At 35.3% G+C, this 27,156-nt stretch overlaps 3 protein-coding genes and 1 pseudogene across 4 annotated transcripts; 3 read left to right on the top strand and 1 right to left on the bottom strand.

Annotated features, from left to right (window-relative positions):
• Positions 1-1,555: 1,555 nt before the first annotated feature.
• LOC120579731 (50S ribosomal protein L2, chloroplastic-like) lies at positions 1,556-1,995 on the top strand (annotated as a pseudogene).
• Positions 1,996-8,110: 6,115 nt separating this feature from the next.
• LOC112419988 (methyl-CpG-binding domain-containing protein 2) lies at positions 8,111-12,673 on the top strand. Of its 2 annotated transcripts, XM_039832475.1 has the most exons (7): positions 8,111-8,545; positions 9,197-9,346; positions 9,457-10,579; positions 11,103-11,455; positions 11,595-11,648; positions 11,780-11,910; positions 12,321-12,673. In XM_039832475.1, exons 4-7 carry the CDS (start codon positions 11,112-11,114, stop codon positions 12,386-12,388), a joined length of 597 nt encoding a protein of 198 aa, XP_039688409.1. In that variant the 5' UTR covers positions 8,111-8,545; positions 9,197-9,346; positions 9,457-10,579; positions 11,103-11,111; the 3' UTR covers positions 12,389-12,673. The 2 variants fall into 2 exon arrangements, with proteins under 2 accessions (XP_039688409.1, XP_024634231.2); XM_024778463.2 differs by lacking the exon at positions 9,457-10,579.
• A 3,102-nt stretch (positions 12,674-15,775) lies between these two features.
• LOC25488813 (two-component response regulator-like APRR1) lies at positions 15,776-22,391 on the top strand. The gene is made up of 6 exons (XM_013603960.3): positions 15,776-16,360; positions 17,191-17,352; positions 17,459-17,592; positions 18,871-19,038; positions 19,816-19,912; positions 20,851-22,391. The coding sequence occupies exons 1-6, from the start codon at positions 16,213-16,215 to the stop codon at positions 21,867-21,869; spliced, it is 1,728 nt and encodes a 575-aa protein (XP_013459414.1). The 5' UTR covers positions 15,776-16,212; the 3' UTR covers positions 21,870-22,391.
• Positions 22,392-23,002: 611 nt separating this feature from the next.
• Positions 23,003-26,246, bottom strand: LOC25488812 (vesicle transport v-SNARE 11). Its single transcript, XM_013603958.3, has 6 exons — positions 26,084-26,246; positions 25,703-25,819; positions 24,440-24,498; positions 24,174-24,362; positions 23,479-23,649; positions 23,003-23,267 (listed from the first exon to the last, which is right to left on the bottom strand). Exons 2-6 carry the CDS (start codon positions 25,794-25,796, stop codon positions 23,115-23,117), a joined length of 666 nt encoding a protein of 221 aa, XP_013459412.1. The 5' UTR covers positions 25,797-25,819; positions 26,084-26,246; the 3' UTR covers positions 23,003-23,114.
• Positions 26,247-27,156: the final 910 nt, after the last annotated feature.

Here is a 27,156-nt window from a genome sequence, read left to right as displayed (position 1 = left end):
TAATCCAACAACTTCAATCTTGATTCCATCTTCAACCTTCTTATCAACAACAACATTCTCTTCCTTCTCAAGGTTTTCAACAATCACAACATGATCGTCTCCGTTTATCTCATTATTTGTCATCCGATTGAGTTCGTTATAACTAACCATTCTATGAACATATATAGGCTCTAGTGGCTTTGCATCATCCTGACATTGTGGTGCTCATAGTACTGAAGTGGGAGGAATTGGACACACATCCAATATTAATTATGATGGTTACACATAAACAATGATAACATTAAATATAAACTTATTAAAAACATAAGGAAAAAAGGTTACCATCTTAAAATGATTGACATTTACGTGTGGTAGACACATGTTCGGTCTCTTTGTGACGATGCACCACATAAAAGAAAAAAGGATTCTGATTACTCTATTTTGATGGATAGTAGAACTACCATATGCATATATTATATGCAATGAGAAATCACATATCTGATATGATCATCCATTTATACGGATGTGCACGTCCAACTCTGGGAAATATTGCTTTCTTTTTTATATTTATAAAGCAATTGATATTTGTTTGAGGTATATTTTTGCTTAGGAGAGTGTGGTCTCCCATTTGTTTGAGGTATATTTTTGCTTAGGAGAGTGTGTTTTATAACGACATGATGATTTCACTTCATCCTATTTTCAAATCTTCTATGAAAGCCCGGCTTTCAAATATTTGTTTGGAACGTTGATGGAGTTTTCTTAAAATTCTTCTATGGTGATTTAGCTTCACCTTGAAGAGAATTGATACAATGGCAAACCATTTGAAATTGTATTTTAAATTTGTTTATCCTTTTATATATTATAAACATTAACATATAGTAAATGACTTTTGACGTATTGGGATGTCTGGGTGACCTTTCTATCAGTTGTTGTCATCCAATGGAAGTGAACGGTTTAGTTCAAATGTCTTTAGTCCTTAGATTCTTCGCATGTGACCTATCGTTACACTAGAGTTTTGGGTTTCGTGCACATTGATTGCACATTTCCCAAGTTATCCTTTGGTCGACGCATACGCCCCCTTTCTAGCGAAGGATTAAATGATGATGGGTTGGTTGAAGGAAAGTTCCCGATCTTGCCCCTCTATTCAAACGTCATTAATATTGAGTCGTTGATCGGTCTTTTCAATAATGCCAACAATGGAACATCAGATCCTGTGCTGGAGGAGGAACCATTTAGGTTCCTTCTTTTTCTTCTTATTATTCTTTTCTTAATTGTTCAGATTAAATGTCTTTTTACCTCTTATCTGATGACGATTTTTTTGTTTGTTTTTGTCAAGAAGTACATAAGCCAGATGAAGGAACAGAAAGACCTAGGATGTAGAATATCATAACATGACTGATTTGGCAGATTTAGATTCCTATATTATATACCCACTCATGTGGTACTTCGTTATGTCATAATATAAGAATTATAAGATCCAACTGTATAGATATCATATTCTACATCCAGAAAGTTGTATGCTTTGGAAGAAGCTTGTACAGTTTGGGAAGGAGTTTTGATTGATCAAAAAGAAGAATTTACTTCAACCGATATGTCCTTAGGCACGACCATACATAACATGAAATAACACTTGGAAAGGGTGGGCAATTAGCTAGAGCGGCTGGTGCTGTAGCGAAACTGATTGCAAAAGAGGAGAAATCGGCAACATTAAAATTACCTTATGGAGAGGTCCGTTTGATATCAAAAAACTGCTCAGCAACAGTAGGACAAGTAGGGAATGTTGGAGTAAACCAAAAAAGTTTGGGCAGAGACGGAGCTAAACGTTGGTTAGGTAAGTGTCCTGTAGTAAGAGGAGTAGTTATGAACCCCGTAGACCATCCACATGGTGGTGGTGAAGGGAGGGCCCCGATTGGTAGAAAAAAACCCTCAACTCCTTGGGGTTATCCTGCACTTGGAAGAAGAAGTAGAAAAAAGAAATATAGTGATAATTTGATTCTTCATCGCCGTAGTAAATAGTGTAGAGTAGAGAAAATAGAATTTATTTTCGTCTTACAGGATAATTTTATTCACCATTTACAAAGTAAATAAATGAGATGTCCGAAGTTCGAACCCCGACCTCTACATATAACAATACACGTCCTTACTTACAGAGTTATGCTCACGGGGACGACTTTCTAATTACTCTTCCTTATGACTCATCTATGAAGCCCCGATACTTCAAAATGGTTGACGTATCGTATCCTCTGCGTATCCTGCACCGATACCTGCCCGATACTTTCCGATACGTATCAGAAGAGTATCCGAAGATTAAATTTTATTTTTTTTAAAATAATTATCTGATACTTCCCGATACGTATCAGAAAAGTATCCGATAATTATCATGTACCTATACCTGCCCCAATAATTTCCAATTAACGTTAAATAAAATAATTTAACTCTTGAGTATAGTGCTTCTTTTTTGGATGGTGTTTTTTTCTTGGGATATATTGTGTATGTAATTGACTAATCGTCACTCTCTTAATCGTCAATATTATTTATATTTATGTTGATGTGTTACGAGCCTATAACTGGTTTATTTTGTTTGTTAATATGTTTGCATATTAAAAAAATGGTTATAATTATATTGTACATTAATTATATAAATTTTTTTATTAACGTATCCCAGCCGCATCGTATCTTGATTTTTAAAATTTTCCCGTATCGACGTTTCAGTACAGTATCTTATCCGTATCGTATCTCGTATCCGGGCTTAATATTGACTCATCCTTATGAATGAATACCCTTTTTCTTAAAGTGATGAGATATTTTGGAGTATACCCCACAAAGAAAAATCTACAAGTGAGTGACGTGTCTATTGCTCCATCTTTACCTAACTATCCCAACACCAAATCTCCTTCCCTTTTTTTTTTATGAGAATTGTTGTTCCCACATGTTGTTTGGCTGATAAACACATGTAAATTATCCAAATACTCCTCGGCAGTTAACTGCCGATGAATTTGAAATCCGGCTGCAGTTAACTGCTGAGGAAAACCTCGTAGTTAACTGCCGAGGAAAATGTTTCATCCGATGAAACAGCCACCTGCTCCCCCTACACTCTATTTTCTTCATCACCTTCATTTCCACCTCCATTCAATCCCAAAATCCATTTTTTTTAATCAATTTTTGATCCAAAATCATTCAAGCATCAAGTATAGGAGGTATCAACACACTATTGACGTAAAAAAACAGGTATTGTGCATTTTATTCGATTGATTTTTTGGGTGTTTTATGGGTATCTACGTCAGTTACGTAGAACCCTGTCATGGGAATCCTCGGCAGTTAACTTCGGTAGTTTAGTGCCGAGGAAAACCTCGGTAGTTAGGTGCCGAGGAACTCTTGGTGAAAATTTTCACAACGAAAAAATGGTAGCTACTGCCAGATTTTCAAAAAAAAAATTCTTGTTTTTTTTTGTTTTTTTTTGTTTTAATTCATTATGGCATTGATGTTTATACATTACTTAGTTGTTAATTCGTATTTATGTGTTGTTTAATTATAGTAATGGTAGAGAATGCGAAAGATGTTCCGGGAGAGACAAAACAAAATTTTCTCGAAAATTCCGGAGATGTCAAACCGCCTAATGTTGAAGCGAAACCAAACATTGATGGAGCTTCCGTCCATGTTGAAACTTCAAAGTATGTTGGCGGCTCCGGTGTCCTCCCACTTCAACCCCACGAGGTCGACACGGCTAAGTTTTTTTTAGACGACGTTAAGTCGAAAAATAGAGATGAATTGCTTGAGTGGGTGCGTCGACAAGCAAATAAGGCGGGATTTACAATTGTCACACAAATATCAAGCTTGATCAATCCAATGTTCCGGCTAGTGTGTGAAAGGAGTGGAACTCACAAAGTTCCGGAAAAAAAAAACCGAAGCATGCGAGAACGGGCTCAAGAAAATGTGGTTGCTTATTCATGATTAGTGGATATCAAAGTAAGCAAACAAAGGAATGAGGATTGAACATTCTTAATGGAGTTCACAACCATCCCATGGAGCCGGCTTTAGAAGGACACATTCTTGCCGGTAGATTAAAGGAGGACGACAAGAAGATTGTACGTGACTTGACCAAGAGCAAGATGCTTCCAAGAAATATTTTGATACATTTGAAGAACCAAAGACCACATTGCATGACAAATGTGAAGCAAGTGTACAATGAACGTCAAAAAATATGGAAGGCAAATAGGGGTGACAAGAAGCCGTTACAATTTCTAATCTCGAAGTTGGAGGAGCACAACTATACTTATTACTCAAGAACACAACTTGAAAGTAATACAATTGAAGATATCTTTTGGGCTCATCCAACATCCATTAAGTTGTTTAACAATTTTCCAACGGTTTTGGTTATGGACTCCACCTACAAAACCAATATGTATAGGATGCCAATGTTTGAGGTAGTTGGGGTCACTTCAACCGATTTGACATATTCGGTTGGGTTTGGATTTATGACACATGAGAAAGAGGAAAACTTTGTTTGGGTTTTAAAAATGTTGCGTAAACTTCTTTCGTCAAAGATGAATATGCCTAAGGTGATTGTTACCGACAGGGATATATGTCTTTGATGAAAGCGGTTGCACATGTTTTTCCGGAAAGTTATGCAATGAATTGTTACTTTCATGTGAAAGCTAATGTTAAACAAAGGTGTGTCTTAGATTGTAAATATCCTTTGGGTTTTAAAAAGGATGGGAAAGAGGTGAGCAATCGCGATGTGGTGAAGAAGATAATGAAGGCATGGAAAGCTATGGTTGAATTGCCCACTCAACAGTTATATGCAAATGCATTAGTGGAGTTCAAAGATTCATGTAGTGATTTTCCAATTTTTGTAGATTATGCCATGACCACCTTGAATGAAGTGAAGGAGAAAATTGTGAGGGCATGGACAGACCATGTGTTGCATCTTGGTTGCAGGACCACAAACAGGGTCGAATCGGCTCATGCTTTATTGAAGAAATACTTGGACAATAGTGTGGGTGATTTGGGTACTTGTTGGGAGAAAATACATGACATGTTGTTGCTTCAATTCACTACTATACAAACATCCTTTGGTCAAAGCGTTTGCGTGTTGGAACATAGATTCAAAGATGTCACTTTGTACTCGGGGTTAGGTGGTCATGTGTCTAGATATGCTTTGGACAACATTGCTTTGGAAGAGACACGTTGTAGGGAAACATTGTGCATGGACAATAACATTTGTGGTTGTGTTCAAAGGACATCTTACGGGCTACCATGTGCATGCGAAATTGCTACTAAGCTCCTTCAAGAGAAGCCAATTTTATTGGATGAGATATACCACCATTGACTTAGGTTATCTATGGGCGAAGAAAGTAACGAAGTTGCTTTTTGTGTCGAGGTTGAGTTGAAGGCTATTGTAGAACGTCTAAAGAAACTCCCTTTCCAAATGAAGCTTGAGGTCAAAGAGGGTTTGCGGCAGTTGGCATTTCCTGAAACCACCTTGACGTCTCCACCATCACGAAAAGTACCAACCAATGGAGCAAAGAAAAAAGTCGACATTGCGAGGTCTAAAGGAAAAATTACATCGACTAGTCGGATCCCTTCTTCTTGGGAGGTTGTTGATTCCCAAAATCCGGATAGCCAACCGTCACCATCACCAACAACATCATCGTATAAAAGGAAAAAAGGTGCTCGTCTTGGTAAAACATCACTTTCCCCACTTCCACCACCTACTCGGTATCCAAAGCCTAAGGCTATCCTGGTTATGCGTCCTATTGATTATATGCCACGCTTCATGCTTCCATTTATTGAAAAAGTGGTGGATGTTATCGGCGATGGACATTGCGGATTCCGGGCTATAGCCGAGTTCGTGGGCTTGATCGAAAAAAATCATGAGATGATCCGTACACATCTTATTCAAGAGTTGATAGATCATAGAGATGATTATGTTGAAGTATTTGCGGGTGAGGATCGTTATAACTACATTTTAAACGGATTACATCCTCCCGCAAATACAAAAACTTGTGCACATCTTGTTAATAAATGGTTGACTTTTCTGGACATGGGACACATTGTTGCTAATTATTACAAAATGTGTGTGGTGGTGTTGACAAATCTTGAAGTTGGAAACTCGGAATCGTTTTTCCCACTAAGAGGGCCACCACCGCCGGGTAATAAAAAAACTCCCATCTTGTGCCTTGGGGCAATTCCAAATCATTTTGTGCTTATTTCCTTGAAGAATGGTTGTCCACTACCTCCATCATCTATGGAGTGGCACAATCACAAGAAAGAAGATGCGGTGACTTGGGAAGATGAGTATTTGGATCAACATGAGTTGTTCCGAAAGGTCATGGCTATTGAAAGTGGAAACAAACCGTCCAAACCACAAAAGGAGTCAAACAAAGCGGCGCCTATTTTGTTGGACACTCCCGAAAAACCAAAGCAACAATTTGAAGTTATTGCGGAAGATGAGGAAGATTCTATGTCACTTGATCTTCTCCAATCACTTGGTCTTTAATGAGTGATTTTTTTGTCGGTGTTAGTTCTTTTTTTTTGGTAGAAATTACACCGACGTATTTTTTGGGGTCGAAATTGTAACGCCAGTTTTTTGTGGCCAATATATAACTAACATTATGTAATTTATATATATATATATATATATATATATATATATATATATATATATATGATAATATGACTTTTATGTGGTGAAAATAATGCAATACTTATTTATAGCTTATTAATGTTTACGCATTTGATTTATTCGTTATTACATTCCATTTAATTTTGTGCTAATATATGATTCTTTTGTTAATTTTTTTTTCAAGTGAGACATGTCTGAGGTTGCACAAATTGAAGGGCGTGTTAGGTACTCCGCGTTTAAAAAGACGGTTAAGGTTATGATAACGCCGACAGACTCTCTTGACAATTTGAAGGCACAACTTAACACTTATTTTGAGCATCTTGGTGAAAATCAATATATACGTCACTTGTTTGGTCAAATGCCATGCATAGACCTAGGAGAAGATAGAGATGAATACGCATGGAAAACGGCAAGCTATATGCCTTTGCTTATTCGCGACGACGGCGACGTCGGATTTATGTTTCGGAATATGGTGGAAGATAATATATTATATATGTATGTTCGTTCCATATGCAATTGCGTTGAATGTAAGTAGAGATTTAATTTAATGATGTGTAATGAGTTGTTTAATTATGGACACTTTGTAATGTTTTGATGAATTTCAAACGTTTGTTTAATTTAACCAAATGTCGGTTTAATTTAATTATGAACAATTGTAAAAGATATTGTACTTATCTTGATTATGTCCGAGTTTCAATCTTGTATGAATTATTTTGCCTTTGGAAATGCTCTAGTTTAATTACAGGTAAAAACTGGCCGAAAAAATGGCTTGGAAATGTTTAGAATTATGCAGAACCCACTGTCTACATAATCAGTTTTCCTCGGCAGTTAACTGCAGCCGGATTTCAAATTCCTCGGCAGTTAACTGCCGAGGGGTATTTGGGTAATTTACATGTGTTTCTCAGCCAAACAACATGGAGAATTGCTTTTCCCACATTACATAAGATTGTGTCTCACGAGTAAATGACGTTTTTGCCCCTGCGACAGTTAACTCCCGAAGTTCCTTCAACAGTTAACTGCCGACGAAAAAAAAAAAAAAACCTCGGCACTTTATTGGCGAGGATCTCATAAATTTTTTTTTATCAGCAAAGTGACACTAAGCTACAAAGTGACAATCAAAAAATCTGAAACTGTGAAACCAAAGGAAGCTACAAAGAAAACTAGAATGCAAAAGGGATCTAAAGTACCTACACCTGAGCCAAAGTCTGAAACTGTTAAATCAGAGGAAACTTCTAGGACAACAAGATCTTCTCACAAAAAGCAAAAGATATCTGATGTATCTACAAGAAATTGATGAGGCTAGTATCCTGATAAAAAAAAATTGATGAGTTCCTCGGTAGTAAAGTGCCGAGTTTTTTTTTTTTTTCGTCAGCAGTTAACTGCAGCCGGTTTCAAACTTCGGTAGTTAACTGTCGCAGGAGTAAAAACGTCATTTATTCGTATGGCATAGTCTTTTGTAATGTGGGAACAGCAATTCTCAACAACATGTGGGAACAGCAATGGTAATTACTACCGAGGTTTTTATTGCACTTTTTCCCTCTCTTTTCCACGTCCCTCCTTTCACTACCCTACACCATGTACTCCTGCGCATGTTAGTCTTCACCATTTCCAAATTAAGATCTTCTTCAACAACTGCTTCAACTTTCAATTTTTGTATAATCTAATTTTCTGAAGCTCTGCTAACATGCGCCGTAGAAACACAGCCGTTTGATCTCTGTCGGATTATTTGTTCTGACAACGTTGTCAAATCATGGGTTTTCAATTTTATGTAAAATAGATTCACCCATTTTTCTCATGGTAAATTCCCAAGTTACATTGCAGCAATGCTTCACTTTTCAATTTTTGTTAACGGTTGTTGCAGCTTAGTGATGGTTTTGTTGATACGGATTCCAATACCTCCCGAAGAGGTTGTTGCATTTCTGTTGAGATGCTGTTTTCAAGGTGTGTATGTATGTATGTATGTATGAATTACAGTGACTTGCACTGTTTTGTTCATTATGAATGGTTTTCTTGTTTCTGACTATTATGTGGTTTGAAGCTGTGAAAACAAAATGTTCTGTTTTTTTGCTCATGTGTGTGTCAAACGATTCAATTTATATTTGTTAGCCTTATTTTGTATGTTCGCCGCAATTAGGGTTTTAGGAAAAGGTCTGTGACTGTGCAATATTTAGATTTTTGATGTATTTGTAGTCAATGTGATCGCGATCCAAGCTGCACCAGCCACCTTTGAGCGGTGTTGACAAATTTCTATCATGGTAGATTTTGTGCCAATAGCTATAGACCGGAAAACCTATTATACCCGCCATGTTTCTGCCATAGGCCACAACGCTATGTTTATATGGTGGATGTTTGTTTGGCCTTCATAATCAATCATCCACCGTTGATAACACTGTCTAAAATTTTGTTTTTATAATCATAGTATGAACATAAAGACAAGTTTTTTCTATCAGTTAAAAAAGTGGTCATTTGATTGATTGTTTCTTTTATTCCTAGAGTGTGAATGTAAAGTGGCTGGCTTGTGTAGCTTAAATCTTACACAATTTATGATTATTTCTAAAACTGTTTATTTTTTGTGCTTGACGGTTCTTCCAGCGAAATCAGCAAGTCATCTAATTGATGCACTGAATGCAGAGGGGGAACATATAGATGTCATACTAGCTAAAGTTGGCCTTCCGAAGAAGGGTATGAGGGTGTTTAAGTACATGGCACGAGACAAAGAATTGTGCAGAATTCCTATTATAAGTAAGATTTAATTATTTACTTTGTTCTTACAAACCATTAAAAAGATTCTTGCGTTGAAGCAAATTATGTTTTGCTCCTCATCAATGTTTTGAATATCTTGTTTTGACTAGTGATGTCCACACAAGATGTGGTATCCGTTGTTGTTAAGTGCTTGGGATTTGGAGCAGTAGACTATCTAGTAAATCCTTTATGCACAAATTGTTAAGGAGTCCCACTTCAAATAGGAGATGGTTTGACAATGTGTTTATAAGTGGGGACAAATCCTCACCTCACAAGCCGGTTTTTTGGGGTTGTGTTAGACCCAACCACAATTTATTTCCAGGAGGGTATCAGAGTCTCCTCCAAGATCCATCAGGCCACCTACTATCGGGTTTCTTCCATTTAGCCATCCACCATTTTTATCCACGCTCTAGATGTCCCATTTTGGGCGTGAGGGGTGTCTTAAAGAGACGCACATCAGATGGAGATGGTCTGACAATATGTTTACAAGTGGGGGAAATCATCACCTCACAAGCCATTTTTGTTGGGTTGTACTGTCCAACTTCATATCTATGGATCTTCATAATGTGTGATTCATTCATCCATTATTAATTTCTCACCAACTTATCGTAAACATTGGCCAATATTAAATGGATTCATAGGACTGACTAATGTGTATTTACACCTTTGTTTTGTTCTGTCAACTTTCACCATCACAACCATTGTATTTAGAAATTTATATGTGTGCTTGTTATCATTGTTAATTAAAGAAATGTTACTTTGTTTTCACATGTGCTAAGTGGTGAGACGTACGAGCTCCACGTCGTCGCCACTAAACTTGGTGCTCCATATTCAAAGGCCATTTCGTCTCTGCTGTGCGTGGTCAAGATATTGAAGGATTGTGTGAGAGTAGAGCGAGGTTCTTAGAAAGTTGATTTTATTATTTGTTTTTTCATTATTATTTTCTCATCGGTTGGATTAATCCAACAGTTGACAATAGGGAAGGAGAGGTAGCGTGAGAGGACATAGCAGGAGGGGATCACAATCTGTTCTATTGTGGGCGCAGCCCAGAATGGGACCAGGCCGCACGAATCGGTTTTGAAAAGGCCCACTAGAGTTATTTCTTTTTTTCTTTAAATGGGGCATAATCAGCTAAAGTCAAAATTTTGAATAACCTTATACAGATCCACAGACAAACAGCCCTATCATATTTTCGGTCCTCACTCCCTCCCTCCTACATAAGCTCTTTGCCTGGTTTGTGCTTGCTAGCCTCTTCTCTGTTATTCTATGTTTTTAGTCCCCTTGTCTTGCTTGAAGAGAGTACTCTCTCTTTGGCCTCATTTGCTCTCTTTATCTATTGATTTTTTGTGTTGTAGCTACTCTCTGATTTATCATCTGAATCTTAAATTATTTTGAAATTCATATACGATGTATCAGCTTATAAGCTTTTGTGTATGTTACTTGTTTTTACTTCAAATGTCGTTTTTACGATTCATAATCAGATTTGATTTACGAGTTAGAAAATAGTTTTAATTCATGATTTGAAAACCTTGGCTGTGCCTAATTCTTATTTAATGAGTGAACAAAAGAAGATATGCATAGATCTTGAGTGGATCTATATACAGTCCCAAATAATGACAATAAATATTCGTCTGTGCGTTGAATTTATTGAAGAAATTACTTTTGCCTGCTTAAGTATATTCATAAGCTTTGATGTTTGATAATATTAAGCTTTATTGTTTTATTATTTCTTTGATCCTTTTTTTGGATGTATCAGGTTCAAGTTATGGACGTAACAGGTTCAAGTTTGCCCAATAATCAACAAAGAAATCTTCCTGAAGCTGTGCAAGCATTTGGTTTCAGTGTTCGGTGTGACTCCTGCGCTAAATGGAGGTTAATTCCAACAAAGGAAAAATATGAAGAAATACTTGAATATATGGGTCAGAATTTTTTTTTTTGTGAAAATGTTTGTGAGTGGCGACCTGGTGTATCTTGTGATGATACAGAGGATATTTCTCCGGATAGCGGTGGGATTTGGGGTTTTGACGAGCTAGGCACTCCGCAGGCTCCAGATGGATGGCAGCGACTGGTACATTTCAGAGCTGAAGGAAGCAGTCAACTTGGAGATGTGTATGTATCCATTATTTTTTACCAAAACCTATGTATCAATATAGCTATTGTGAATTTTGGCTAGGAAAGTGTACCCTCGTGGAATTCTAATTTTCATTATCATCATTTTGTCACTGTTTGTGATTTTTTAATATTTCAGATACTATGAAGCACCATCAGGCAAGAAATTGCGCTCAATGCCCGAGGTCAAGAAGTATGTTTCTTTACTATCTCTGCAGTGTGACCTTGGAAGCTACCTTGGCTTAATTGAATCATTGTCATCATCATTATTAAAATTTGGCTTTCATCTTTCTTACATTTTGCTCCCGGTGCTTGTGTTTTAAGGTTCTTGGCAGATCATCCAGAGTATATGACAGATGGTGTAACTCTTTCGCGGTTCTCATTTAAAAGACCTAAGTCGCAAGAAAGCTATGTGAGGAAGCGCTCTCATGCTAAATCGGTTGAACATAAGCAAGGTACATTCAATTTTAACTAAATCACAAGAGATCAAATGTTTAATCTTAACTTGATGCACCAAAGTTCTTATCCATAAATCTTTTTGTTGTGGTAAAATGTAATTTCTCTATTACGTTATATATCTTTTTTCACCCTTACACGTACCCAATTCTATTTGTTTTTCAGTACATCCATTTTTATGTTATTTTTTAATTCATCTTCACTTAAGGTCCGTATAAAGTATTATATAATTGTTATTAGCCGTGTATTTTGTCCAATACCGAAGTATGATTTTTACATCCTGGAAGGGATGAAACTCTCATCTGGTATATAGTGTATCAAAAAGTAAATGTCAATCTAGCACCCTCTTTATGCATGACTGAAATGTTGGCACTGAGGATTTTTGTGCATGGTGATATGTGTGACGCAGGGATTCCTGTTAGCCGTCCTGCAAAAAAGCGAGCAACTCAAAGTTTCCTCCATAAAGATGCAGTTTAGTGGAGAAAGAAGTCAACTGAAGGACCTCATCAAATTTCTAAATCCCCTATTTTTGCATTGATTTTGGTGTAAGATTGTATCTTACTCTGTAATATTTCTTTTGAGTGGAGAAATGTATGATTTTTGGATTATTGTGCATGGTGATATGTGTGGTGCATGATTGCATCTTACTTTTGTTAAAAATGAACTGCAAAATTGGAGAAAGGCATAGTTTGACATGTATTCTGCGGTATGAACTGAGCATACCGAAAACGTGTATGATATACTATGACTTTGAGTTGAGAAGTATTTGTCTTAGTCTTTTGAGCATTCATAGTAAAATGTATGAAATTTTCTGAAAACAGTTTAGGAGAATCCCAGAAGGTCATTCGTACACCTACTTCGTAGTTAAAATACGATTATGTTATGATTTCTATATATCATTGACCGATCTAACTCGACATGCACCTATTTGAAAAAGAAAAAGAAAACAGAACAGTTATGTAAGACGGGCAGCTTTTGGAAGTGAATAGAAAAATCACGCCACACTTTTATTATGGAGTAAATAGTCAATTTCCCCCCTGAAATTGTAAGTTTCATCAATTACCTTCCTGAAATTAACAAAACTTCAATTACCCCTTTGAAATTTCACAACGTTAGTCAATTTACCCCCTCCGTCAAATTTTTCTGTTAGTGAACATGACGTTTTGCAAATATCCCCCCTGAAGTTTTGCACTTATGTGCAAAATGCCCCCCAAACTTCAAAATTTATATTATTTTTTTCTTAAAAACAAACAATTAATAGTTAAATATTAAAGCTAACTATTAATTTTGAAGTTTGGAAAAACTACTTACATATATACATATACATCAAAATAGGAAAAAATGTGTATTTTTAAAGTGACAATAATGGTTATTTCTAATAGACAAATTATTATTTTTAGAGGTTTATAAACAAATTAATAATCAGATTTAAATTTATATTTTCTCCTTCACCATCTTAGTCTTTTAACTCCTCCAACTCCTTCAACAATTTGCTCAAACCATTTAAACTACACAACCCCCAATATTAATCCACAAATCATCTCATTATTGTCACTTAAAAAAATACATATTTTTCCCCATTTTGGAGCCTATTTTGATGTATATATGCATGTAGTTTTCCCAAATTCCAAAATTAATAGTTAGTTTTAATATTTAACTATCAATTGTTTGTTTTTAAGAAAAAAATAATATAAATTTTTAAGTTTGGGGGGCATTTTGCAAATAAGTGCAAAACTTTAGGGGTGTATTTGCAAAACGTGATGTTCACTAACAGAAAAATTTGACGGAGAGGGTAAATTGACTAACGTTATGAAATTTCAGGGGGATAATTGAAGTTTTGTTAATTTCAGAGAGATAATTGATGAAACTTATAATTTAAGAGGAGAAATTGACTATTTACTCTTTATTATGATGAGGTGAGGGAATGCAATTGTTTTCCTTAGATAGAGGAATGTTTCTAAACTATCAAGTGGAATGGAACCTACAGGCTACAGTGGAGCATAATTGAATTTTATAAACGCAAAGAGTTCTAACTTTCTTTAAAAAAATAATCAACAGATTAAAGTGGATGCAATGTATATCCGAGGGAAAAAACTTATTATAAACATAAGGAAAAAACTTTACCATCATAAAATAGTTGTCATTTACATGTGGTAGACACATGATTCCATCTCTTTGTGATGAAGATACATAAAGGAAAAATGTTTTCGATTATACTATTTTGATGGATAGTAGAACTACCATTTGTTTAAGGTATATTTGTGCCTAGGAGAGTGTTTTGACAATGACATGGTGATTTCGCTTCATCTTATTTTCAAATTTTCTATGACAGTTGGGTTTTAAAATGTGTTTGGAACATATTGCTGGAGTTTTCTTAAAATTCTTCTATGGTGATTTTGCATTATCTTGAAGAGAGTTGACACATAGTAGCAAACCATTTGAAATTGTATCTTTAATTTGCTCTTCTTTTTATTTTTTTTAAAAACATAACATATATAGTAAATGACTTTTGACATATTTAGATGTCTGAATGATATTTTCTAGTTGTTGTCGTCTGATGGTGAAAGTTTTAGTTCAACTGCCTTTAGTCCTTAGATTCTACAAACATGACATATCATTTCACTAGAGTTTTAAGTTTTGTATGTGTTGATTGCACTTTTGTTGTCACATTTTCCAAGGTATCCTTTGGTCGACGCATATGCCCCATTTCTAATGAAGGATTGCACGATGATGGGTTGATTGGATGGAAGTTCCCGATCTTGCCCCTTGATTCAAACATCCTTTGCAATGCGTCATCCAATATGTCTTTTCAGTGTTGACGATAATGGAACGTCAAATCTTGTGTGGGGGAGAAACCATTTAGATCCTTTTTCTTCCTTATTATTGTTCTTTTTTAATTGTTCTAATTCGACATCTTTTATCATCTTATCTTACGACAAATGAGTTGTGTTATTTGAACATCCATATATGTGACAACTTTTGTGACAACCAAAATTTTGCAAAGGAAATGAGGTAGTGAAGGGATGGCAATGGGTAGGGTACTACAGTGCCCGTCCCCATACCCGCATTTATAAAAAAATACCCTTACCCGTGCCCGTATCCTCGTGGGCAACAACTTTAATCCCCTTCCCCATACCCTATGGGTACCTCAGTGCCGATACCCGCACCCATTACTCGCACTTTAACTATGAAAAAAAAATATCATATGAAATAAAACTACGATCCCAATTTTTTAAAATTAACTCATAAAATAATATGAATCGTGGTATTTAGTTAAATAGAAAACATCCAAAATATTCCTAAAAAATTATACACCGGCATGACGGAGTTGTTATTGTATTAAACAGTTGTTTGGTTTAAGTTTAAGTTTATGCTGAAATAGCTAAATAAATTAATTAATTATACATAAAAAAAAAATTATGATATTATATAAATATGTATATGCGAGTTGCGGGTCTGGGTAGTATAGTATCATTATCCGTGCCCGTACCCATTTAATTTTGTGGGTATTACCTGTACCCGTGCCCAGATCCATAAAAGTGGGGTTTTACCCTACCCATTGTGGATATTTTTTGCGGGTACCCATTGGATCTGGGTCCAATTGCCATCTCTAGTAGTGACACAAAAACCAAAGCAATAGAGAAAGAAAATAAAAAGATAATATGAGTATGAGAAAGAAAGTTGTCACAAAAATTGTAAAAAATGGTTGTTCAAATATTATTTCTATTTTGTTAAAGTGATGAGATATTTTGGAGTATACCCCACAAAAGAAAATCTACAACTGACGTGTCCTTTGCTCCATCTCTACCTAACTAACTATCCCAACACCCAATCTCCTTCCCTTTTTTTATTGTACCTTTTCGCTCTCTTTTCCACGTCCCTCCTTTCACTACCCTACACCATGTACTCCCGCGCATGTTAGTCTTCCCCATTTCCAAACTAAGATTAAGATCTTCTTCAACAATGCTTCAGCTTTCAATTTTTTCAAAAACTAATTTTCTGAAGCTCTGCTAACATGCGCCGTAGAAACACATCCGTTTGATCTCTGTCGGTTTATTTGTTCTGACAACGTTGTCATCCTGGGTTTGTCGGTTATAGTTGGTTGATCAACTTAGAAAATCATGGGTTTTCAATTTTATGGCTTAAATCAATGGTTTTGCATAGTGGGGTTGTGAAAAAAATGATTTTTATTTATTTTTAATGGATGTTTTATAGTGTTTTTGATTTAGAAGGTAAAGGGTTTTTGTGATTGAGTAGTTTTTGTAATTTTAGAAAAGTGAGTTTTTTTTTTTTTTTTGGGTATGGAGAGTGAAGGGTTTGATTTGAATAATGGTAAGAAGATTGGTGATGGTTTTGTTGATAGAAGTAAAGTGAGGATTTTGCTTTGTGATACTGATTCCAATACCTCTCAAGAGGTTTTTACACTTCTTTTGAGATGTTGTTATCAAGGTATGTATGAATGAATTCTGAACTTTTATACAATTAGCACATCATCTTTGCCTATTTTGTTGATTATGAATGGTTTTATACTTTGTGAAATTCTGAATTTTTATACGAATATGTTTTTTTGTTTTGCTCATGTGTGTGTCAAATGATTCTATTTGAATTTGTTAGCCATATTTGTATGTTGGCCACAATCTAGGATTTTAGGAAAAGGTCCGTGACGCGGAGTTTTTTGATGTGTTTGTGACTGTAGTGTGATCATCACGATCAAAGCCTGCATCAGCAATATTTGACCGCCATTCTCTAGGATAATTTTAGTCATTCATTGTAATTTCATTCTTTAATGTTGGTTTCGATTAGTGATTGACTCTATCTTTTATTGTTTTTCACCTTTGAGGTCCATATGTTGAATATGTGATGTATAGATATATAAACATTCTAGATTCTCATCAGGTGTTTATAGTTTTAGACTTGAGCAATATTGACTAATTTCCACCATGGCGTTATGTAACGGTTGATTTTGTGTTAGCCACCATAGATCGCAACACCTATTATACCTGCCATAGGCCGCAACGCCTGTTTATATGACGGATTTTTGGCTGGCCATCATAAACAATAGTATGTCATTGATAGCAGTATAGCACTATGTCTAAGATTTTGCATTTAAAATCAGAGTATGAACATACAGAGAAGTTTTTTGTATCAATTAAAAACTGGTTACCTTATTGATTTTTTTTATTCCTAGGGAGTTTAATGTAAAGTGGTTGGCTTGTGTAGTTTAAAGCTTATGCAATTTATGATTATTTCTAAAACAGTTGATTTTTCATGCTTGGCAGTTATTTCAGTGAAGTCGGCAAGACAAGTAATTGATGCACTGAATGCGGAGAAGGAAACTATAGATCTCATACTGGCTGAAGTTGGCCTTCCGAAGAAGAAGGGCATGAAGATGTTGAAGTACATAGCCCGAGACAAAGAATTGCGCAGAATTCCTATTATAAGTAAGATTTAGTTATTTACTTTGCTCTGACAAACCAATAAAATTCTGAGTTAAAGCAAATTATGTTCTGGTCCTCATCAATGTTTTGAATATCTTGTTTTGATAAGTGATGTCTGCACAAGATGAGGTGTCTGTTGTTGTGAAGTGCTTGAGGCTCGGAGCAGCAGACTATCTAGTAAAGCCTTTACGCACAAATGAACTATTAAATTTGTGGACGCACATGTGGAGAAGGAGGCGCATGGTTTGTATTGTCCAACTTCGTATTTATGGATCTTCATAATTTTGTAGTTCATTCATCCATTATTAATTTCTCACCAACTTACTGTAAACATTGGGCAATATTAAATGGGCTAACTAATGTGGATTTACACCTTTGTTTTGTTCTGTCAGCTTTCACCATCATAACCGTTGTATTTAGAAATTTATATGTGTGCTTTCTATTTTCTTTTTTTGTTATCACTTTTATTTTAAAGAAATGTTACATTGTTTTCACGTTGTTTTCTATATCTAGAGTCTCATATTGTTTTCCCTATTTCCAGTACAAATTTTTTAAAACAAGAAATTGAGTTGTTACATTAGTAAAACAAAATCAGATAATGAAAACAAAAATTAAACACTGCTAAAGATTGTCAAAATTTAAACCTTATGCGAGTGTGAGTTTGAATTAATTTGAAAGGGATTTGTCTTCATGTGAAGTTGTGAGATGTTAGATGAGAGGCGAGAAAATAATAAGAACCTTGAATATAATGTAAAATATATTAAGATATTTTATAGTAATATTCTAACATGTATGGGATTTTTATTAGACGTGCTTTTGAATGTACTAAATGAGTAAAATATATGCTTAGCATTTTGAGCATTTCTATGGTAGGTTTCAAGGTTGATCTACCAATCTACCTACAAATTTCTGGATTTCTGATTGGGCCAGGCCAGCCAGTTCTCATTTTGTTTTCTTTACTTATCACAATCATTTGGTTAATCTTGTATGGAATCATAGGGGATGCTTAATATGTTTTGGAAGCCATATTTCATATCAAATCATAGAGGATGCTTACTATTCCTTCCGTCCCTTAATATAAGACTCACTAACCCGATTCACGGGTATTAAGAAAAGTAGTTACAAGAGAGTCTTATATATAGGGACAGAAGGAGTATTTACTAAGTTATTAAATCAAAAATTGTTCAAGAGAGTACCATCTTTATGTCTATTAAAATCAAACTGACGTTAATCGTAGTTGGGAGTTTTATTTTGCATTCAGTTATGTTATACGACTTTGCAGATTATAAGAGTTGGAATTTCGAAAGAGATAATCATTCTTCACCGGAGATTTTCATATGAACTTATGGGGATCAACCATACAGTATAATATGGAATGTAGAATGGTCACCTCTCAACCATAGTCTAGCTTGATTCTGCTCTTTGCATGTAGACACGCACAACACTTTTCTCTGGATTTTCGATTCATGCATAGACCTTCCTGATTTCAAATTGAAATAACTTTTATATTTTTGCTTTCAGCTTGGACTTGCAGAGAAGAACATGTTAAATTATGACTTTGATCTGGTAGTATCAGAGCCTAGTGATAACAATACAAACAGTACCACCCTGTTCTCTGATGACACCGATGATAAGTCAAAGAGAAGCACTATTCAAGAGACAGGAATATCAGTCCAACAAGAGCAAGAGGTGAGCGTTAAAAAGCAGTATTTAAATAATGCAACAATTTATGTGAGCACATGACTCATGATAAGCCTTGAAAATTGATTAATCTATGCACCGAAGATTTCTTAAATTAAACTTTGGAGTCACTTTGCAACTAACTAAGTCCACCTTTCAGAGTGCAAACTTTGACTCTGAGATGCTTGCATGCTAAATATTTTCATATCCCCTTTTCAATGTAAATGCGATATCAAGTCTGATGCTGCTATAGAGATTGAACTCTGTGCCCCACAAGTTATTGGTATGATAAATCGTTGATTACTGGGTAAATGCAAATGACCATTTTTAAAAGAACATACGTAACTATTCAGATCCAAGGCCTAAATTAGTTACCCTAAAATAAATTTTAAGCTGCATGGGCATGAAAATCATGACCACGTCAGGAAGTTTATGAAGTAATACTTTGAAAAGAGTTATATAATCATAAATTGAAGATATAAAATGTTGCAACTTTAATTACCAAAAACAAAGAGGAAGGGTGACAATAGGAAGGTGGGGCGTGTGCATGCACAGAACCAGAGGTAATCCAATTGCGTAGAAACTAGAAACAGAAGTAAGATTTTTGTGTGTATAAATAAATGGGTGTGCAATGAAGTAGAATTACTCTAATACCTTTTTATTCACCCAGTTACTACTGCCTAACGGTATTTAAGCTATATGAGCAGATATTTTTATATAACTGCTTGTATCTTCAAATCAGAGATGCTATCATATGCTAGTTATTTCATGTATAAACCTTTTCAGTCTACTATTGCAAATGCTGCTTCTGTTGAGGAACCTCGAGATGATCATGCATCAGAATGTCAGCCTGATGTCCATGGAATAGATGATCAGCAAACAGGTGTGCTTCTCTTCTTCATTCCTCTTTTTTATATAATTTTTTTTTTTTACATTAGCATTGAAGTTATAGAGGGGTAACCTTGGCGCAACTGGTAAAGTTGTTGTCATGTGACTGGAAGGTCACGGGTTCAAGTCCTGGAAACAGCCTCTTGTGTAAAAAACAGGGTAAGGCTGCGTACAATACACCAATAATGGTGGGACCCCTTCCCGGACCCCGCATATGCGGGAGCTTTAGTGCACCGGGTTGCCCTTTTTTTAGCATTGAAGTTATAGAATAATTGATAGAACCCGGGGAACATGGGTAGTTTAGTTGTTGGGCTTAAAGTATGGGAAGCCTAGGGCTTAGGGAGGATTATGTGCATGAAACAGAATTGCTTAGAGGGAGGGAATTGGTTGCACTTGCTGAGTTGGCAGGGTTTTAGGACAGGCAGCAGAAATAGTGGAAAGGGGGAGTGAAGGGTAGGAAATTAGTTGTTATTTTGTTATTAAGCAGAGAAAACAGTTTCTCTGAGGAGCTTGGCTCGGGTATTCCCGAGGTTCATCATATGTAATAGTTCCTTTTCCAATCAGTAATACTGTTTTCTCTTCTCTCTTAATCTGGATCCCTATCAGTAATGGCCAACTAGTTCTTCCTAAGTATTGTTAGAACAGCCCATTCTGAATTCCATAAAATTGAACAAATAATGGTTTATTTTGGTTTTCTCATCTTTCCCTTCCTTTTAGGTAATTTTTGTATGTACATGTGTATTTGTTCATGTAACTGAATTACTTGTGGTAGCTCGCCGTCTATAACTCCGTAGTTTCTAACCTGAAATGGCTTTAATCCAAAAAGGATATTTTAGTTCCTGAGGCTGAAGAAAATTTTATTAAAGTTGCGTGAATATGCTGTTTCCATTTTATTGTTTTGTCTCTGATGATGCTTTAATTTTATTTTTATAGCTTCTTTTTCATCTGGTCCAAAGAAGAGCGAACTAAGGATTGGGGTTAGGGAGTCATCAGCTTTCTTCACATATGTTAAAGCATCAATGCTAAAGAGAAACCTTGAAGGGATTGTTCAAGCTGATAACAATGCTGTCGCATGTGTTAGGATGGAAGTTATGCATCAAGCATGTGCTCAACAAGGGGTTAGTGATCTTGAAGTATGCAAAAATGGAGAAACTTGTGATAGTCAATCACAAGATGACTTCCCCAGCAGCAATAGTATACCTGATTCTTTATCTATTGAGAGATCTGGTACTCCACCTGCATCTTTGGAAGCCTCACAGCAAAACCGTTACGAAGAAGAAAATTTGCATCACAGCAGTCTGATACATCCAGGAACTGGGACGCATTGTTCTGAGCTCGAAATGTCTAACATGCCTGCACAAAATTTGCATCACAACAGTCTGATGCATCCAAGAAATGGGGCTCATTGTCCTGAGCTTGAAAGATCTAACATGACTGCACAACCTGCTTATCCATATTATATGTCATCGGGAGTTAATCATGTTATGATGCCTTCATCGGCGCAAATGTATCAAAAGAATGTCTACGACCTGCAGCATCATGCTGGTACATCTATTATTGGTCACTACAATCATGTTCCACAAGTCGGTCCTCATACCACCGGCATGATGTCCTTCCCGTATTACCCAATGAATATGTGCTTACATCCAGGTCAGTCATGGCCATCCTACGGAGGTTCAAGTTCATCCGAAGCAAAGTTAAGTAAAGTTGATAGGAGAGAAGCAGCATTGATTAAATTCAGACAGAAAAAGAAAGAGCGCTGTTTTGATAAGAAAATTAGGTATGTCAATCGGAAACAACTTGCTGAAAGACGGCCTCGTGTGAGAGGACAGTTTGTCAGTAAGTTGAATGGTGTTAATGTGGATCTTAATGGACAGCCTCCTTCCATTGAATATGATGAAAATGAAGAAGATGATCAGGGAGCTAGAGATTACTCTCCGAGGGATGCTTGAATATGTTAAACTGTCATGTCGTCGAAATGACTAAGGGCCAGTTAGTTCCTATAATATCCTGTCAAGGATCTGCCTCTATTCCTTGCTTCAACGGAAAATTGATGCCTCAGCATTAATTGGCCATCACTTGTTATATAAGGGTTGCAGATCCAGTGTACACCCTCATCATTTATAGCGGAGTCATTTTCTGAATACTGCTTCCTAAAATGATCTGTCTGGCTATGAGATCTTTGGAAGGTATACCTCTGTATACCTCCTGCCGACGATGTCCAATGCAGTTGAAAGTTTCATACCATTCTTAAGCTCTATTGAACTGATAAAAGCAGAGGCTGTACTTTCATATTTTTTGTTAAGAAATCTTAATTGTCCTGATGAATGGGTTTTTTTTTCTTTCAAAAATTCTATTTTTAATCAAAATTTACAACCATCCAAAAGCCTTTTACGCTCTAATATTCAAAGTACCATTTCTTTTAGCTCTATCTTTATGGAGTTCAGTAAAATCTCTCAAGCCTTTCCTTTTCATTAATTCTGTGTATTTGTGTGTATTCCAGTCTTAAATTGTGGTATAATCATAGTTAAATACAGTTAATGCGATCTTAATCACTAATAGGGAGACATTAAAAACGTTGATGTAGTTGTTTAATTCCTTGGTTTAGTCAGGACTCAGGAGCCAATGATAAAAATTTCTAGCAACAATTTTTATACATATGAAATATGAATCATTGAATCAAATAGGTCAGATCTAAAATCATTTTTTGAAGGGACTGGTGTTTTTTTTTTCTTTCCATTTGTTGGTTATAGTGCAAGTGTGGAAGAAAGGAATCACAGGACACTATTTTGAACACTAGAGTATAATCTAATATTGGCTGGCCACTGTTTTGAACATTAAAAAGAAATAATATTGAACGTTGAGAAGAGAAATTGCCAAGGTTTGCCTTGTACATATTGTGTTAATCTAATTTAGAAGGTCCAATGGATTAATGTACAGTGCTTTAATTATAGGGGATGTCAAAAATTAGAATTTCTGTTGTTTTTATAACTTGTGATTAGAGTTACTGTGATACAAATTGTTGTCTAAACTAGAATTTTAAGGTGGAACGTTCTCATTTGCTTGAATGAAAGAATTTTAGATGTAATAAGAGAAACATGGAAGAACTATTTCTCACATAACTCTTGAAACATTGTCACATTGATGAGCAACAAACACTTGAATCTGTGATACAACTATATAACAAAGATAGCAGACTAATGTGTAAACTTAAAATATAGAATTAATATGATTGCAAGGACCAGAGCTGCCATCAAGGAGCCAACAATCCATTTATTCCTGCTCATCCTTTTTGACATAGCTGCCAAAATTTTCTTGCTCTTGCTAATGTTATCATCCACTCCATGGAGCTGGATGAGGAAAAAAAAATTAGTTAAGAGAGAAACTAATATGTGCCACGCCTGAAGTCAGATTGATTCAGCGCAGGAAAAACCATTCGAAATAATGAAGTATCTTGTATAAGTGTAGCTGTTAGTTGAGCTTGAGTATCAAATGCTAAATCATTTTAACACGGGCCGCCCGATGTATTACAAAATGGAAATCTAAGTGGTAGAAACTTACCGATTTATGGGCATGGAGTAGAGATTGGCGTTGTTGATGCAAATCTTGGAGGATAGAGACACCGAGCTCCTCTGTCTCCAGCAATGTTTTTCTGCTGTTTGTTAACCTATCAGTGGATTGATTTAATCTCTCAGTAGTCATCAAAAGTCTTCCCTTTTGATCATTTGATACCTGTTCTAGCATCCATAAGTGGCAATGAGAATCCGTAATAAATGAAGAGAGGCATAAACATTGCTGCTTATGAGATACACAACTGAAATTCAAATGTCAAATGAATCGAATGTTGAGTTATAAACATCTATACCGGGCTATGCCTCCCACTCCCCTAGAAAGAACATAAAAGATTTCAGTCCATTTAGATGTTTTATGAATGTACCATCCTGACCTGGAGGCTCATGCATGAAAACCATTCATGACCTCCAATACGAAAATGGTATAATTAGTTGTATCTTAGTATTTTTCTCCTTCAACAGGGTTTAAACTCCAATCCTTTTATTCGTTCAAATCCTTTAACACTTAACTCAAACCAGTTAAGCAACCCAACCCCCCACTAAATAAAAGGCCTTTAGTAGTGTAAATTTACCAGTAACTCAGTATTTCATCTTCTTACATGTGTAATAGTAATCTAAACTCACAGTTCTAAAAGATAAACACCGACAGCTATTAATATCTGAGGAAGAAGAATAAAGATATACCGCTAATGAATCAATCCTTCCTAACTCCAACAACTCGTCTCGAGCAGTGATGCTGGCATTAGCTGATGCGACTCTTTTAACTTCATTTTTCAAATTGTTCAAATCAGTTTTATATTCCCTTAATTTGGCAAGAAGGGTTGCCTTCATACTTGGCTGCAAGCTCCTAGCCTCAAGGTCCATTTTCCGAATCTGAACATTTTCAAGTGGGAATTATTAGAGTTAAACATCAGGGAGGGAGGAGGAGAAGGAGAGAGGTTCAATTATACCAACGTATCAGCATCCTCCAATCCAGCTTTTATTTCAGACAGTTTCTGCTTCTTCTGTTCTACAGCACAAAATGGTAACTAGTAAATCATTTGGGTAAACTTCGATGCAACGCCATCTTTAGGAACTAAACAAATTAAAATTACAACAACTCTTTCTACGAAAACATTCAAAGAACCAGTTTTCCAATAGAAGTTATTAACTCTACACAACATACTAAACCATCAATAGAAAACTAAATAAAAAGCTAAGTACTTGTTTGGTTTTATAGCACATTTTCTTATTTTTTGACAGTAAAGCTCCTCGTTCAAATTAAAAATAGACTCCTTACAAGTAAGGTAGAAATGAGGAATGAAACATTTCCAAACCAACCTTTAGAGACTAAATTTCTAGCAATGCCCACTAAAGCATGTGCAGTGCAGTAGAATTCTTGCATCTACTAATGCAACACCCAAGTATTAACATCACAGACAACATTTTCTGTTCTTATTTTCATTTACAATTACAATAATGTCGCCTTATTTTAACTCTGTTACACAAATATTTGAAAACATGAAATGTGACAAATATTGGAAATATAAATAAATCTTCAAGTCCAACAAGCCTAAATACACGAACCTTAGTTTATATATGATCATTAGCTTTACAATGCAAAACAACATTCTCAACTTTTCTATGTCTATGTTTGGTTCTACATGAAGAACTCCCACAATCAAGTTTGGATCATTCAAACGTAATTTTACCATAAATTTGTTATGTTTGGCTTCTGGCCTCAAAATTGACTCCAATCCGTAAATCAATCCGACCTAAAAGCTAAACTTATAGCTTATGCAGTAAATTATAATCAATTTTCAAATTTATTAGAATTGGAAGACATGTACACATACACAAATGCGATTCTGATTCAAACAATTCAAACTTTGTAGTACTGATACCTATGATTGAAGGCATGTCCGGTGTCTGGCACAGACACATGTGATTTCATTCAATTAATTCATTTTCTCATATTATCATCAGTGTCAATGTGCTATGTCAGGGTCATGCCCAGTGTCCGTGTTTGTGCTTCAAAGATTCAAACACGACATGGACATATTCATACTTTAATCACTTAACTATCAACCCCTTTTCAGCCAAAATCAATTTTAGAAAATTATTTTATACAAAATCAATTTTCACCATCACAAAACCAAACATATATATATATTTTTTTTTCATAATCACAATCTCAAAAATGATTAACCACCTTAAACAAAGAGAATCATTACCTCCATCAAGAGCAGAAGCTGCAGTACACTGTCTCGAAAGAATAGCCGATAGCTCACAATATTGACGCTCGTACCCATCAAATACCTCACTCATCGTTCCGATTTCTCTACACCCACCTTTCCAATTCAAAATCCAACAAATCAAATTCAATACAGATAGAACAAAAAATCTCAATTACTTACATGTCAATTTCAATATAATTTTCTGAAAAAATAAAAATGTCTCTTGTGTTCGACACGTGTCATTGTCCAACATATACGTGATTACATTGAATTATATCATTGTCTGAGTCTAAGCTAAAAAGATAATTTTCATGCAGACATGGAAGAAGGTGCATGATCGTAGATGAAGTGTTAAGAGAGGGTGATGAAAAAGTGTACCGGAGAATGATCGGAGGGATCGCCGGAGATTGATCGGAGGAGAGGTGACGGTGGGTGAACCGAAACGGAGCTGGTTCAAATGTTTTAGGAAGGAAAGGAAGAAGAAAGACAGTTGGTTGGATTCCAACAAACTTTGGTAAGTTATTTACGTTTGTGCCATGGAATTATTAGGAGGACATTTCTAACCTTCTTTTACTTAAGAGAAAATGATATTTGTAGAGTCATTTTCTAACAACTTTTTGAAAATTTTCTCTCTCATACTCGCATTATTTTCTTAATCTCTCTCTTCCATTTTCTCTCTCTGTTATTTTTGACCAATTAAAAGAGAGAAAATCAAAGTTGTCATGAAAAAGTTGTACATATATAAGTACTCTTTACATTAAGAATCAATTACAGAGTTTGTCCTTTCTAAGAAGAAATCACCGATGTTCTGTTTTTTTTTTTTTAGGGAAAATCGCCGATGTTCTGTTGGTAAAATAACAAAAATAGTATCGAACGAAATTGAATATTAGAATATTTAAAAGGAGAAATCTTAGGTACAATTCCTTAGATGTTTTTCGTATAATTTTTAACTAAAAATACATATTTTTTTGGATATAACAAACTTTGAGAAAATTATGAATTTGAAGAAATCATGGTGAATTTAGTAAGAACCATACAAAAAGCACCTAAGAAATTGTACCTAAGTTTTCTCTTATTTAAAAAACAAAAAAGTTTTCAAGTTTTTATTTTTAGATGACGTGAAGAAAAATAATAAAATCTTATTTGATGATAACATAAATAGATTTTATATCACCAATGTGTATAAATAATTAATATTTTCAAATTAAGGTTTGAATAATTTAATATTGATTTTTTTTATTTTTTTGAAAAAGAAATTAGTTACAAACAGATAGCCAAAAATAGTTGGCTAAAGTTGGTTACTTGACGAAGAAGCAACTATTATAGAAGACAAGTTGTAAACATTATGCTCATTCACTAATGAATTTCTCTTACACATTCACTAATGAAATTTTGTTGCAACATGTTATTCTCTTATCTAACTTTCATCATCATTCTCTCATTATTCATCA

The sequence above is a fragment of the Medicago truncatula genome, chromosome 3 (genome assembly GCF_003473485.1).
Source record: "Medicago truncatula cultivar Jemalong A17 chromosome 3, MtrunA17r5.0-ANR, whole genome shotgun sequence".
NCBI classification, from domain to species: domain Eukaryota; kingdom Viridiplantae; phylum Streptophyta; class Magnoliopsida; order Fabales; family Fabaceae; genus Medicago; species Medicago truncatula.
The sequence above is the reverse complement of the archived record's forward strand: the minus strand, read 5'-3'. Positions and strand labels throughout refer to the sequence as shown.